The 16,849-nt window shown below is 42.3% G+C and overlaps 1 protein-coding gene across 1 annotated transcript in view; it reads right to left on the bottom strand.

The window, feature by feature from the left end:
* Ddah1 (dimethylarginine dimethylaminohydrolase 1) overlaps positions 1 to 16,849 on the bottom strand; it is a 129,928-nt gene that overhangs the window by 37,748 nt on the left and 75,331 nt on the right. Inside the window, exon 2 of the mRNA XM_034499875.2 lies at positions 5,418 to 5,517. Coding sequence (XP_034355766.1) covers positions 5,418 to 5,517 — 100 coding nt within the window. The remainder of the gene's footprint in view (positions 1 to 5,417; positions 5,518 to 16,849) is intronic.

Below are 16,849 nucleotides of genomic sequence, written 5' to 3'. Positions count from 1 at the left end.
ATCAAAAATCCTCTGTTCCAGATTTGGCGAATGGCTTCCTAATATCATTTAGCATTTACAATGTTCCTTTACTCTTCATATTTTCAGAGAATTGATACTTTCCTGGAGGTGGTGAGTTAACTTTTCTTTTTCCAGTGGGGTTCATATGTCCATTGCTTCACACAAGCATGTGACTAATGTCACAAATATTTGAGTCTGGTGGGACTAGAACGATCAAGTGTGTTCAGTGACGCTGGCCCAATCCCCCACTAAGCTTCCGTACAGTGGTTTCCACTGATGCTCAGGAACAGATTCACTATTTTATTAGGGATCTGTATTTCCATTTAGAATTCTAAGAAGGAAAACATTGATCTACTTGAAATATAATTCATGCTGGGCAGTGGTGGCGCACACCTTTAATCCCAGTACTTGGGAGGCAGAGGCAGGCAGATTTCTGAGTTTGAGGCCAGCCTGGTCTACAGAGTGAGTGCCAGGACAGCCAGGGCTATACAGAGAAACCCTGTCTTGAACCCCGCCCCCCCCCCAAAAAAAGAAATATAATTCATAAGGGAAACATAGGGTAAATGATCCCCCCCCCATAACTACAGTAGAAGATGGTAGTCTCCACACTTACAATAACCACCTTAAAAATAAATCCACTTTTATCTATTAATAAGTCAATGATTAAATTATAACAGAAATTTAGAAGACATTTAGACCTAAATGGTATAAGAAGTACTCATATCAATCAGAGATTCTCCCTGGGTGTGGAGGAGCAAGCCTGTAACTCTAGTATTGGAAATTGGAGGCAGGAGGATTGGGAGTTCAAGTTCATTCTCAATTATATAGTGAATCTGAAGCTGGCCTGGGCTACAAGAGACCTTGTTATGTAGGGAAAAAGAATAAGGGTATAAATGAAGAAAGTTAAAAGAAGAAAACAAAGAAAGATAAAGGAAACATTTTAGAGAAAGGGTTCACAAAAGCCAATATTTGGCCCTTTGAAAAGATTAATAAAATGAACAAACTTCTGGAGGAGGAGGGAACTGAGAGAGGCCAGTTCACACAAGCATCACCACTGAAAGGGAGTCTAACTGCGGCTGCTATGAAGTTTGAAGAGACACAAAGGATGACTTTATAGCCAACATTGTGAAAACAGAGGTGACGGAGATAAGACCAGGAGATGGGACTCAGCAATATGGGCCCTGGAAAGTCTAAGCAATGAGCATTGAAGCAACCGAATCAGGCTGAAAGCTCCCCGCTCAGAGTGGACCAGGAACTAGTATGCACTTGCCTTATCAAGCCGAAGGGATACACAACATAAACTGTATTGATTTCAGAGAATAGAAAGATACCAGGCTTCCTCCAGTACAGTATTCTGAGGGTAATATAACAGTTTTACCAAAACCAGATGAAGAAAAAAAAAAAAAAAAAAGAAAATGTATAGGCCATGCAAACAAAAGTTTTAAACATATCAGCAAACTAAATTCAACCCAGTATACACAAGTGAATAATGATGGCTTGGTTTTATCCCTGATATGCAAGACTGATCAAGTATCAGAAAGTTGAAATGAAGGAAAACCAGATAACCACCAGACTGAAGCAAGAGAGGAGTCTACCCTAGAACCCAGAACTCAAGTGTGGGCCTTACAGAGCATCTCCCGTACATGAGCCCAGAAGACATACACCGGAATAGTCATAGCAGCACTGAAGGCAGCGACAGACAAAATCCAAGAACTATCGCACTATACACCATCAGTAAAATGGATACATATTTGGTGGTATATTCTTTTTCATAGAATACTGCTCAATGTAAAAACCTGCCAGTTACATCTACCAACTCAAGTCAAAAGTAGAAAAATCACCCAAGAATTCATATAGTGGACACTACAGCAATAGGAACTTACAAGAAAAGCAACATTAAATACAATACTGAGACAGACTTCAAAGAGAGACCAGGCAAGGATGGACAGGACAGTGAAGAAGGCTGGAGTGGGAGGAACTGGGAACTACATGGGGCTTCTGTAGTCCTGGTGTGATTCTGTTTTATAAGCTGGGAGTGGGTATACTTATTTTTTTTACTGGTCTTTAAACAGCATGTACACATTTATAACTCAGTTATATAAGTCTGTATTTCACAAAATAAATAAATAAAGGGGTAAGTCGATGTTACCTATTCAAGGGAAATTAAATGGAAACAAGTTTTTGCCAGTAGCTGCTGGCTTGACAGACAGATTTCCCAGCAGGAAGTGGAACTGGAAAATGCTCTCCTTCTGTCCATTTCCTGATGAATTATTAATAACGGTTTGACTCATGGGAAGAAGGAGACAGAGAACACGCTGGAAGTGCTTCGGATTGTATCTCTCACCCTGCATTGCCGATCTAAAAACCAAGGAGCTAACTTGTATATATCAGAAATGTTAACTTATGGCAAATGTTTTCTCAAAGGAGAGATGAGAGAGGAATGAGGGAGACAATGGGGGTTCAAGTGTAGAAATCAGAGGACAACCTTAGGTGTTAAATCCTTGAACTACCATCTGTCTACCTTGAATAAGTCAGGATCTCTTGTTCATCACTGTGAAACCAGGCCAACCAGCCCCCATGCTTCTGGGAATTCTGTCTCCATTTCTCACTGTAGACACTCTGGGATTCTAGACACATGGTTCTGTTTCTGGCTTTATGTGGGCTCTGGGAGTAAAGCTCAGATCCTCAGCCTCCAGAGGCAAATGCTTCACCCACCGAGTCACCTCCCCAGGCCCTCTCCTCAGGTTTGAGTAGGATAAGTCTTAAGATAGAAACTTATTGAATGAGTAAGGCAAGATTCAGATAGTATCAGGCTTGGTCTCCATGTGCAGGGAGGCAAAGCTTGGCATGCCATGGGAAGAACTCTGGTCAAAGGAAGAGATGCCTGCTGTATGGTGTGGCCCACACTGAGGGACTGTCAGGATCTGCAGATGCACTCTTCAGATCTCATATTAACTCGCTGTAAACAGACTGCCTTGTTTGAGCAGTGTTTTTAAGGACATTTGAACCTGTTCCCCACAAGTTATATTGCTGTAGACATATGTTCTGGTAAGAAAGCACTGCATTGTGAAGAAGCATGACTTACACACCTAGTTCTCACAGAAGGCCATTTCCTAAGAGGAAACGGGCTGCTGCTCTGCTCTGTCAAAAAGAGAGAAAGTACTGTCCACGGGAGACAGGAGACTGTCCTGAGGGCTCCTCCTGGGGAGACTCAGAGAGTGGCTGAATTGCCTCAGGGACAACCAGGGCTATGGATGCATGGTTGGTTCCTCTGATACCCTCATTCTGTGTACTGAGGGCTCAAGGTACATGTAACTGAAATCCAGAGGCAGGGTCCTACCCTGTGTCAGACAGCCCCAGCATCACTGGATGCTGTTCGCAAAAGCCATAGTGTGCATATTGACCCTTTGAGGCGGGCAATACAATGGCTCCAGTCACAGACATAGGCCACCAAGCAAGACGGCACTAAAGCATCACAGATTAAAGCTGCCTCTTCCTCCTCTCTGTCCTCCTTCACCAGGAATATTTATCAAACCTAAATGTTAGTAAATCAAGGCATTTTCTAAATAACACAGGTCACCATACTTTGGCTGTGTGTGTGTGTGTGTGTGTGTGTGTGTGTATGAATGTATGTATGTATGTATGTATGTATGTATGTATATAATTCATCTGCTAAACTCTTGGACTTACTCCCAAAAAGCTTGGTGCTTGTAGGTCACATGAGGCTGCTTTCTCCAATCCTCCAGGTCCAATGTATATATTTGGATTACATTGGTGAAATTCTTTGATCTTTAGGGGCAAACAAAATCTCACTATAAATTATAACCAGAATGTGTCCAAGAATGGAGATTTTATGTAATAATACATCAACATAAAGAAGTTGAAAGGTTAAATGCTATAATTATTGTTTCTTTAGTAGCTATCATATATGGATTCTGGTTAGACCAGTAATCATATTAACGTTTATAGTTCATTGAGTTATGCTGGCACAAAGTCAAATCAATTTGCATAGAAAAAATCTTGAATTCATTTTGCCATCTGGAAAGAAATTATTTGTAAATGATTCTAATTTTGAATTAAGAACCTAAAGTGCAAACTGGGTGTGGTGGATTGAATATGCTTGGCCCAGGGAGTGGCATTATTAGGAGGTGTGGCCTTGTTGGAGGAGGTGTGTCACTGTAGGGGTGGGCCTTACGACCCTCCTCCTCCTTTCTCTTCTCGTCTCAGACACTGGTTACCGTTGTGGGAGGCACTGGTTACCGTGCAGACATGGCCAAGTCCAAGAACCGTACTACAAACAACCAGTCCCACAAATGGCACAGAAATGGCATCAAGAAACCCTGGTCACAAAGATACAAATCTCTTAAGAGGGTTGACCCCAAGTTCCTGAGGAACATGCGCTTTGCCAAGAAGCACAAGAAAGGCCTGAAGATGATGCAGGCCAACAGTGCAAAGGCAGTGAGTGCACGTGCAGAAGCCATCAAGGCCCCAGTGAAGCCTCAGGCCATCAAGCCCAAGATGCCAAAGGGCCCCAGCCGCAAACTCAGCTGCCTGGCTTTCATCGCTCACCCCAAGCTTGGGAAACGGATTTGAAGCTACATGGCCAAGGGTCGTAGGCTCTGCCAACCAAAGCCCAAGGTTCAAACCAAGGCAGAGGCCAAAGCTCCAGCTAAGGCCCAGACTTTAGCTCTAGCCCAGGCCCCTGTGAAGGCATAGAAAAGGCTCCTGCCAATGTGGAGACAGATGGACTGCTGTGACCCACCAACAATAAACTCGAGGCAAGTAAAAAAAAAGATCCTTCTCCTAGCTTCCTGTATATTAGTCTTCTTCTGGAGGCCTCGGATCAAGATGTAGAACTCACAGCTCCTTCTATACCATGCCTGCCTGGAGGCCACCATGTTTCCTGCCTTGATGATAATGACCTGAACCTCTGAACCTGTAATCCAGCCTCAATTAAATGTCCTTTATAAGAGTTGCCTTGGTCATGGTGTCTCTTCACAGCAATGGGAATCCAGACTAAGACACCCAGTATATGGTTACATAATGGAAATACTATGCAGTATATAAAGTCAATTGTACAAAACCATGTTACATATTAACACTGTCCCTCTAAAGAATAACACTTTATGCATGTGAACGTTCTGGTGAAGAAGAGCAGCATGGCTGGTGAAGAAGAGCAGCATGGCGAGGAAGGCTGAAATGTATCTAGACGTCACAGTCCTTATCTCTGGACCGAAGGCAACTCTTTCTTCCTCACTGTGACTTTCTGAACTTTTAAGATCTCTGCTCTTAGCATTGACTTGATGACTAAAGAAACATGTTAGTGAAACAAGCAAGTACTGGTTGGGTATTAGAATAGAGGAACAAGAAGACACCCCACCATCGGACATCAGAATAGAAGATCGGTACACACATACCTGTGAACAGGACGTCCCCACCGTCTAAGGTTGCATTTTCGTCTTTCATCTCTACTATGTTGAGCTGAAGTTTTTCCAAAGCCTCTTTCATCATGTCAACCTGTTGAAAAATCAAACAGTTTGTATTAATATCGACCACTTCCCAATTTGAAAAACCAACTCTCCACAACTTCTCAGCACTAAATCTCCTCTCTGTCTCTCTGTCTCTATCTCTCTCTCTGTTTCCCTATGTTTCTCTTTCTGTCTCTGTCTGTCTGTCTGTCTGTCTGTCTGTCTGTCTGTCTCTCTCTCTCTCTCTCTCTCTCTCTCTCTCTCACACACACACACACATACACACACACACACACACACACACACACACACACACACACACACACTCATTCTTGTGGATATAGGAGTGTATGTGGTATACAGCAGAGGGCAGGGTCAGTCACCATCATTTCTAACAGGAGAAATTATTTGCTAGAAAGCACCTGTTTATAAAGAGTTGGGTGTGGTGGCTCATGCTGGTTATCTTAGCACTTTGGAGGCTACCTGGGGGTGGGGTTGGGGGCGAGGAGGAGCATCCCTGTGAGCTCAAGGCCAGTGTGGTCTAAAGAATGATACACTGTTTCATCTCTGTGACCTCAAGGCCAGCCTGGTCTAAAGAATGATACACTGTCTCAAAAACAAAACAAAACCTCTTTTGTTTTCCTTCTAACACAGTTGGTTCTCAACCTTCCTGATGCTGCCACCCTAGATAACAGTTCCTTATGTTGTGGTTACCCCCAACCATAAAACTATTTTTGTTGCTACTTTCTAACTGTAATGAATCATAATATAAATATCTGATATGTGACTCCTGTTGAAAAGGTTGTTTGACTCCAAAGGGGTTGCGACTCACAGGTTGAGAACCACTGTTCTAGTGTAACGTTGACTTAATGTTATAGTTTGTCTTGCCTAAGAAGGTTAACTAGTTAGGGCTCTGTTGGAGGCTGACTAGTTAGAACACTGAGAGGCAGGAGGCCAATCACCCAGTTTTCTTGTCCTTGTAAGAAAGTGCACGAATTAATTTTAGGTCCAAGTGAGATGGCTAAAATCTCAAACACTAGGCATACTAATGAACAGTGATGATAACTCAGTATTTCATTCAGTCTGCAGGGAGGATAGCCATTGGTTTCTTTTTGAAAATATTTTCCAAAATGTCATTTACCCATGGCTTCTCAGATGTCCTGTTGTTAAAATTTATATTCATGTGTTTTTTTTTTTTAAACTTAGTTCCCTAGAGGTTATTAACAAATAACAGTAACTATAACAAAACAGAAGAATATTGGAAAGTGAAGTTCAGGGACTCTCTGGGTCTGGACTTAGCCATCATGGAGACACTCTGAACTGAATCAGAGAACGATATGGCTGAGGCTTACTTATTTTTAATTTTAAAAATTATTTTATTTTGGGACAGCTTGTCACCAAGTAACCCTGGTTGGCTTTGAACTCATGACCTTGTACTTTTTCCTCTGAGTACTGGGATTAGAGGAGTGTGCCCTCAGGAGTTTACAACTTAATTCACATCCTTCCAGCAGCTCAACAAAAGCAGTTTTAATATTTTCTAAGGTCTCTGTAACCTTTAAAACAGTAAGCATCTATTAAAAAGACATGAACAAGGAGAAGAGAAAAACAAGAGGTCACACCACCCCGGGCGTCCCTGCCAAATGCCCAGAACATAGAACAGATTGTCACCGAAGAAGCATCACTACAGAAGTTGTTTCTAAACTAATAAAAATATGGAAATAGTTTGACAATACTGACATTCATGCATTCAAAAACATTAAAAGAGGGTATAAAGAAAAATAAACACATCACCTCATCTTTGTTCTGGAATGCATGCTACATTTCCACACACCAGAGTGACTCAGAACAATAAAAAGTATTTCCACAGACAAAATGATCTTTATATAGTAAATACATTCAGTGACTTCTTTAACAGGAAGGGGAATTGTCATATCATACAAACAGGAGCAAAACAAGATTTACCATCATTCAGGAGACTCTGAACTCTCTCTCTCTCTCTCTCTCTCTCTGTCTCTCTGCCTCTCTCTGTCTCTCTGCCTCTCTCTCTCTGCCTCTCTCTGTCTCTCTCTTTGTCTCTCTCTGCCTCTCTCTCTCTCTCTCTCTCTCTCTCTCTCTCTCTCTCTCTCTCTCTCACACACACACACACACACACACACACACACACACGCACACATTAGCTCCTGTTGTCAGCTTCTGTGTCTGTCGAAAACTCACTGAGTGTAACCAGAGAAGGCATGAGGACTGGGCTCTGGAAGTTAACATTTCAATAACTGGGAATTTGACAGCAACTCAGATTCTGCTTGGAAAAGCTTCTGTAACTACACAGTATCTCAACTGAGGACCTTCGTTCAAACTCTTCAGAGTTAGACAGAAACAAGGCAGACATTGTCACTGTACAGTGTCTCTGAAATACCTCCTTCCATCTTTCAAGTCTTCTGTCTTTCAAAATTGAAGGTTTATTTTCTCCTAGTTTTGAAAAGCGATCAGTCAGGATCATGTAATCAGACATTATTATTTTTTTTTTTTTGGAAACTTGGGTGCATATGTAGAGTTAAGAAGATGTTGGACACTTATGATAAAATTATTCTAAAGGGAAATCGATTTGAGAAGATAAAATATTGTGGTTTCCTAACTGTGAAACCAGGTATACCAACATTATATTGATAATGAACTATATGAATTATATAAATTATAATATATATTATATATATCATGTATTATATATGTAGTTATATAATATATAGTATATATTATAATATATAGTATATATTATAATATAATATATAGTATATATTATAATATAATATATAAATATAATGAATTATAATGAATTATATAATATAGAACTGCTGTTCTATCGTCAGGTGTTGGGAGAGGTCTGCATCATACATGTGGATGGTACTAGATTACTTTCAGAGTCAAATGTCTGAATAAGAGTTTAGAAAGACAAACATGAAGTAGACAATTGTGAGAGGTTCCGGCTGTGCAGTATCAAGTTGCACACACTAACCCCAGGAAGATGTCTAACAAAACAGAAGAACCGAGGTCAGCAGGCTGCACACTGAATGATACTGGCTGTCCACTAGATCCTCCTGGTACAGATTTCCATGGAAGTACACAAAGTTTTCTACAATAGGCCTAGCACTGCCCTGACACACCAGCCTGGAGCAAGCCAGCTACTGGGGCCAATTGAACAGCAAATGAAATGACAGAAGGGGGAACTTTATAGAAACAGATCCAACCATGAACCTTCAAACATCTGCTTCTTGCGTGGTTGCACAGCCATGTTGATTTAATTTATGTTTAAGAGGGGAAAAAACAAAAGGATGCAAGACTCCACCTTTCACAGAGACACTAACTCTGCAACTGAACTCCACATTACTCAGAGAAACCATCAGAACAAATAATATTGATTCCACAGCCTGAGTTGAATGTGCGCCACTAACACATAGATCAGAAATGAAGACATCGGAGAAACCTTAGCTTATGATCCAACTCCATTCTAAAGACTGACAAGTACTTTGAGTTACGTCTCTCTTGCCTGGTTTAGTGGGCAGACTGAGCCTCAATCTGAACATCTTTAAATGGAGTATTTATTTATACTACCACCAACTTCTTAAGTTCCCTTGGACCACTAAACTCATGCAAAGCTCATAACACACAGGACTGTAAATGCACAAAAGATGTCAGATACAACTTTTGTTATCTGAAATACCAGACTGTGTGCATATGGTGACAGATTCTTATGCTGCGAATCTGACCCACAAGCAAAAAGGCTGTTGTTTTTTCTTAGATTTAGACACGTTTTTATGTTATACGACTGTGTGACAGACTCCATCTGGGTTCCTACAAAATACAACAGCAATCTTTCCCACAAAGCCAACTCAGTTTGAGGAGAGCATGTCCATGCTAAAATCTTGCCAGTTCTGTTTCCTCCCAGGTCCAGGAAGCTGTTGTGGTGAGGCACATTTTTTTCTTTCTTTTTCTTTTCTTTTCTTTTTTTTTTAAGATTTATTTTATATTTATGAGTACACTGTAACTATCTTCAGACACACCAGAAGAGGGCATTAGATCCCATTACAGATGGTTGTGAGCCACCATATCGTTGCTGGGAATTGAACTCAGGACCTCTGGAAGAGCAGTCAGTGCTCTTAACTGCTGAGCCATCTCTCTAGCCTGAGGCACATTTCTTATAATCTCTTCTTTGAACTAACCTTCAGCACCAAGAAGAGGCAGACCTGTCTGGTAAGATGCCCTACAGGACTCAGCAAGCATCAAATGCCATGCCTCTTGTCTTCAGTCCTAGCACTGGAGGCAGAGATTAGAGGACTGTGAGTTTGAGGTCAGTCTAAACTACCTGTGAAGTTCAGAGCCAGCAAGGGTTCCATAGAGAGATTACCCTGACTGAAAACCAACCAACCAACCCACCAACCCACCAACCCACCAACCCACCAACCCACCAACTCACCAACCAATAGAAAAGAGACCCAACACCAAAACCAACCACCACCAAAAAACAACCTAAGGCAATAAATCACCAAGACCAACAAGCAAAGCGGCCCCAGGCAAGAGTCTCCTCTCAGTCTTGCCTGCTGCTGTGATAAAACATCCCTCCTAGTGCAGGTTAAGGGAGAAAGGGCTTATTCTGGCACACAGTTGGAGGTGACAGCTCATCACTGAGTGAAGTCACAGCAGCAGAACACTGAAATGCTGGTGCTATTAATCTACTTCTGTCCAGCCTGGATCCAGACCCAGGGGATGATCCTCCCCACTTTCAGTGGGTCTTCCCACTTTAGCTAACTTCGTTAGCACAATCCCCCACAGCACACGCACCAAGCTTGTCACCTGCATGGTTCCTGATACTGTTTGGATAGTTAACGTTGTCGATCACACAAACCCACAAAAGGGTATCAGCACAAAAGGTACCATGATGACACAGGCTTGCATAGGTTAGGAGCACACTGCCCTCTGGCCTGTAGGATTCCTTTTGTCTCTCAGTGCCTGGCTTCCTTTCTTACCCTTCTCACCCCTCTCCTTCCTTCCTCTATGGCTCTGTTCCATACCCACTTCAACCCTCTAGAGCCCTCACAGACAGTTACCAGGAATCTGAATACTGCTATGAAGGAGTCCTGCCACCCGTGGTTTCCTGATCTGTAAAGGGGTAATATTTTCTCTGTCATGGGGATTATGTGATTCACAAATGGGAGCATGTATAGAAAGTACCTTGTTCAGTGCCTGCACACTGAGCTCAAAACCCATAGTCTACGATATTATTATTTTTCTCCAAAGTAACTTATCCATTAGCTTCAATTCTGGCTACATTTCAAATGGAAAGAAAAAATATATAAATAGAGATTTTAATACTATACAAAATCTTTTAACTTTCTTTTTCTTCCCTTATCGTAAACAAAAATCAAACCCAAAAATGTTCCCTAATATAAGATAAAGACAAATTAAACATAAAACCTTATAGCATTGTTCTGGGAAGCTGTATTCAGAGTAGCTAACTATATATCTTAGTCAGGGTTTGTATTCCTGAACAAGACATCATGACCAAGAAGCAAGTTGGGAAGGAAAGGGTTTATTCAGCTTATACTTCCACATTGCTGTTCGTTACCAAAGGAAATCAGGACTGGAACTCACACAGGGCAGGGACTTGGAGGCAGGAGCTGATACAGAGGCCATGGAGGGTGCTGCTCACTGGCTTGTTCCCCTGGCTTGCTCAGCTTGCTTTTTTATAGAACCCAGGACTATCAGCCCAGAGATGGCACCACCCACACTGAGCCTTCCTACCCTTGATCACTAATTGAGAAAAATGCTTTACAGCTGGATCTCATGGAGGCATTTCCTCAAGGGAGGCTCCTTTCTCTGTGATAACTCCAGTTTGTGTCAAGTTAACACACAAAACCAGCCAGTACACTATATTACCACAATCGATGGGTTTTATTTACATTGATATTCTCCAGCAGACGATGTCCATAGCTAACTTCTACTGGGCATTCTCCACAACATTATTTAGGTTTCACAGCTTCACTCTGGATGTCATGAACAGGCTGGAGAACCCTGGTGGACACCTCTGTGCTATAACTTCATTCACAATACGAACCAGCCTGTCCAAAGCCACCCTCTCCTTTATAGGCTTCTGTCTGACGGACTGCCAGATGGCATGACTGTACATGAGCTGACCTGTCAGTAGCTGGCATGTCTACTCCACCCTCAGATCTGCCATGTGCTGTCAGCAGCAACTTTACTTCTTTGTTAAACCTCACATTCGGCATGTACCGCAGAGGCTCATGGTTTCCAGATTGTGCTTCTACCTGGAGGGAGTGGAATCCAGGTTGGGCATAGTAGGCTTCTGGTCGCTATGGGTGTGTACCCTTGAAGGAGACACTGGGACCTAGAGTCCATTCCTCCTCTCTCTTTCACATCCCAGCGATGAAGTGAGGTGTATGACCAGCACACCATCCTACCATGCTGTGCTGCCTGGGTAAAAAAGCTACCAACAAGACCATTGATCCTGGACCCTACCCTTAATGACTGTGACTGTAAATGAACCTCTTTTCTTTACAAAGTGATTATCTCAAGCTTGTGTTATAGCAATGGAAAGCGGAACACCACCAGTGTCTTCAACGTCCACTTAACTATGCCAGTCTTCGCACGGCTCCTCATCATGTGGTGAAATGGTCCTCTCTTCTCGTTGCTGGCTTTTGTCGCATCTTCAGATGGGAAGAATGACATGAGGGTAGTGCTGGAGAAGCCACTAGAGGAGCTTACGTCATGCCGTTAGTGTGTCAGGGCACAGCTGGCTGGGAACCTGCTGATGCATCAAAGCCACACTATGTCATCCGTGGCAACAAGTGAGAGGCCACGCTTTCATTTCCTTATGCCACTTTGATATTCTTTGATGATCAGCACATTTGTGGCCACTTGGTCTAGAACATTTGGCTACGTTTGCGTCAGTGCTTTCTGTCAGTGTCATGGTTTCCTATACAGTTTCTCATGTAATCCACATCTTTGAGTGGATGCCAACTTACTTTCATCAGACTACAGACTTTTCTTTTCAAAGCCCCGTGCCCTGAAAGTTGAGATTTTAGTGGGACAGATACAATGACAATAAAATGGGATTATTTTGTGATGACTGCAATAATGGTTGGCATTAGGATACCTATTTTACATGAGTAAACTGAGGCTGAGGGAGACTGACAACTGAGACAAACCATGTGAGCCTATTCCCACTGTACATTCACTGCACTGAGAGACCGAGTCTCTAGAATCCGTATAGCCCATGTTAGCATTCAAACAGAGAATCTCTTGAACTCTGTGCATTTAAATGAATTTGGTATTATGAGACCATATGCCAAGGGGTTTTAGATTCTGTGATGGTCTTCATATTAGACATATATGGGGATTTCTGTATACTTGAGCTGTAGGATGTTAGGTTACAGAATGATTAAGAGCATTAAGTAACACGAGTGGAATGTACAAACCACACCAAGAACTCTGACTGAGGACAATCCACATATTAACCACCACCCTTCAATCTTGGGATGCCTTGGATTTGTTCAGTGGTTGATTTCTTAGATTTTTCCACATATGTTCATTAAATTACTAAAACCAAAATTATTAAAACAAAAGATCAAAGAGAGGGTTAATTCAGAACCCATTTCTAATTGAAGCCATATTGAAATCCTCTTCAATCTTCTACTTTCAGGAGGAAATCAGTAATGTTAATTGCAAACACGCATCTCATCTCCCTATACTTCCTATACTCCTGGCACCCTAAGAAGAACACATACTGAATTCAGAAGGTGCCAACAATCTGACTAAGCATGTCCCAGCAGTGTTCCTGTTTCACTCGTGAGGAAACAGAGTAGAGCAGACAGCCTGACAATGTCACATATCAAATAAACAAGAGAGTTCAGACAGAAACTTCTACGGTGCTCTGAAGCTTGTGTCACTAACAAAAGTGATCAGAACGTCGACTCCTATGAAGCCACACAGAACCAAAGTGTTGAGGATGATGAGGCCTAAGCATGCTCAGAAATGGGGTGTCTTTACTATTATTTATTTGAATAAGAATGTGGACTCAGGCATTTTGAAGACCAGTTGGTAGCAGTCAAAAGGAGGTTTCTAAAGATCCTGAATTTTGAATTTTGCTTTGTTAAACACCGCACCAACTAAATCTAGTGAATTTGGGGAGCGACTCCCTCAGTTATGAAATTACGTACACTTATTTGTACAAAAAAGTTTTTAAGTAAGTGATCAACCATGTGTTTTCAACACAGTGAAGTTACAGAGGAAAATGAACACCCAGATATGCTCCAAAACAAGACACTGTAAACATCTCCAAAACAGTAGGATGAGTTTCCAAATGACCAGAAGGGTCTTTGTCACACTGGGAAGAGGCTGCTGCTTTTTGTATCTTTAAACATCCTGTGTAAACTTTTCCTGAGAGTGGAAAAGAGCAGTACATGGCACAGGCCTACCACTCCCACGACAAGTACACACTGCACAGAACGGGAGGAGACATTCTGAGGGTGTAATTCAGTTGATCAAACAGTTGACTTAAATTAATCAAGGGGGAGATTGGCTTGAATGACCCTGACCTAATCTGGGGCTCTTAAAAGAGCTTTTCATGATTAGAGAGAACTCCGGAAAAGGTTGTGATGCTCTCTTCTAAAAAAAGCAAGAGGCTATTTTTAGTTACCATTACCATTGCTAGGATGACATCCCTGACAAAAGTAACTTAAGGAGGAACGGTTTGTTTTGCCTCAAAGTTAATCTGCTCTAGAACCTAGCACATGGGACAATGTGGCCCATGGTAAGGGTCAGTTTCCCCACCCTAATTAACGTAATGTGAAAAGTCCTTTACAGGCTCAGAGGTTCCTTTCCACAGTTATTCTAAATCCCAAGGTTGTTTCCTTAGAATATGGGATGCCATTTGTAAGACTTTCCTAACAAATTCTCAAGAATACCATTTTATTTTTCTTTTATTGGATTATTTTATTTTCTTTATTTATATTTCCTCTTATTTATTTATATTTACTCTTTCCTGGTCCCCTCCCCCTGAAAACCCCCTATCCCACCCCCCTCCCCTGCTTCTATGAGGGTGTTCCCCCACCCACCCACTCTGGCCTCCCTGACCTCGAATTCCCCTACATTGAGTCTTCACAGGACCAATACCATTTTAAATGCTCAGGGTGAAGGCACTCTGGCCAGCTTGAGCTTGGTGGACAAAGCCTGGCAGGCTTTGCATCCTCCCCCGCCCCCCCCCCCCCCCCAATTCCCTCTGCCTTGCTAACAATCATTAGATTACCTTCCCAGAGCTAGCCCCCAAGGTCTATTCCCTTATTTGGCCACTTCCTTTTCCTGAGGCTGACTACCAAGGTCCAGCTATCAAAGGACTGAAGTCAAGCAATCAAAAGCCTGCTTTGGGTCACCTAATTAACATGCTCAATTAAAATTCAAAACCTCACCCTAACGTGTGGGGTGAAGGGTGAAGGGTGAAGGGTGGGTTCCCTTTTTACCTTTATAAACCACCTTGTTCCTATTTGCCACCCTGTCTCTTCTCTATCCAGGGGCAGTCCTTTGTCTCTTCAGGGCAAATACCCCTGCTGCCTCTCCCTTGTTCCCTTCCTCTTCTCTCTCTTTCTCTATCTCCTGTCTTTGTCTCTTATTCCCTGCCTTCTGTCCCTCTGGGACAAAGAAATCTCCTTTGTGCTGAGAACTTGATCTTGGTGGTCCTGAACTGTGATTTCTTACCTAGGGGTCCTAGACACATAAAAACTTTTAATACATTGAATACTCATTGAAATACAGTCAAAATAAAAAATGTCTAAAACAAGTATATATCTAACAAATACTCAAAGAAATGAAAGTAATTGTCTGTGTGTGTGTGTGTGTGTGTGTGTGTGTGTGTGTGTGTGTGTGTTGTACATCTCCAAAGCTGTACCTTGGGTCACCCCAATCTATTTTAACTCATTCAGTTCAGTAAATAATGAATGTTTATTGAGAGCTAGACATCATGATAATCATGATAGATTGTGATCAGTGGCCATAAAAAAATAGGTATGGCACCCATTCCAAGGTTCAGAGAACACAGCATGTCAGAGTGGGGGATGAGAGGGGTGCTGTCATATGCTGACTTCTGCACATGTCATAACTGTTGGTTCATAAACTCGCAGCAGCTGGCTGTGGTGCCTGCACCAAGTCTGGCCCCTCAGCTTCCAGCACAGATGGGGTCTCTTGAGGCCACACCCCTCAAGAGAGCTATTGGCAGCTAATTGCTGCTGAGGGCGAGAGCCATTTTCTTCAGTGCCTTGGCACACAGCAGTAACAAAGTCCCTGTCCATGCTCATGCAAGCCACCCTAATCAAGTTCAGTGAGAGACAAGCTGCCCCAAACAAATGAGGCAGAGAGAAGACATGAAAGTGAGCGCACAACCTGTGGGGGAGGAAGATTCTGTGGGGCGAGAGAGGATGATGGTGCAGAAGATGATCAAGTTACATCGTACGAATGTTCGGAGCTATCAAGATTAATAATCCTTTCCACTAATCTATTTATTTATTCACTTTACATCCTGATTGCCGGCCCCTTTTCTCCTAGTCCCCCCTGGGTACCAACCCACCCTCGAGCACCAAGTCACTGCAGGACTAGACACACCCTCTTCCACTGAAGTCAGTCCACTTAGGACAACAGGATCCACAGGCAGGCAACAGAGTCAGGGACAGACCCTGCTCCAATTGTTGGGGGACCCACATGAAGACCAAGCTGCACATCTGCTATGTATGTGCAGGGTTGGGGGGGAGGGGCTAGATCCAGCCCACATATGCTTTTTGGTTGGTGGTTTAGTCTCTGGGAGCCCCCCAAGGGTCCAGACTAATAATTTTTAATTTAGTAAAAATAGATATGGCCCCTGTCTCAGCCATATAAATGTACACACACACACACACACACACACACACACATTTGTATATACATGTATTATGCATATGGTGCCTTTGTGGTTATAAAAAAATCAAACCATGTAAGTCATATATAGTTATAATATCATGTGTGGGATACTTCCTGTTTGAGAAACAAGGCAAGCACATTATTTAGACAAGGGCTCTTTGAGGAGGTAACATTTAAGTTAAATTGAAATGTATACACTATTTATTAGCCCTGCTGGTAGGCTACCTATACTTAGAAACCAAAGGGGCTTCTTAGATGATCTCCAGACTCTAAGCAGCTGACCCAAGTCTCCAATAAATCAATGAAAGAATTATTGTATTAGAAAAATGGCCTGTATAACTGGAAACATTTCATCACTGAATATTTCAAGTTATCAGGCCGAGTTGAATAAATGCCATTTAATCTTCTGATTATTCTGGGAACGTCTC

This window comes from Arvicanthis niloticus, chromosome 4 (genome assembly GCF_011762505.2).
Source record: "Arvicanthis niloticus isolate mArvNil1 chromosome 4, mArvNil1.pat.X, whole genome shotgun sequence".
Lineage (NCBI taxonomy): Eukaryota > Metazoa > Chordata > Mammalia > Rodentia > Muridae > Arvicanthis > Arvicanthis niloticus.
This window is presented reverse-complemented; position numbering and strand designations above follow the sequence as displayed.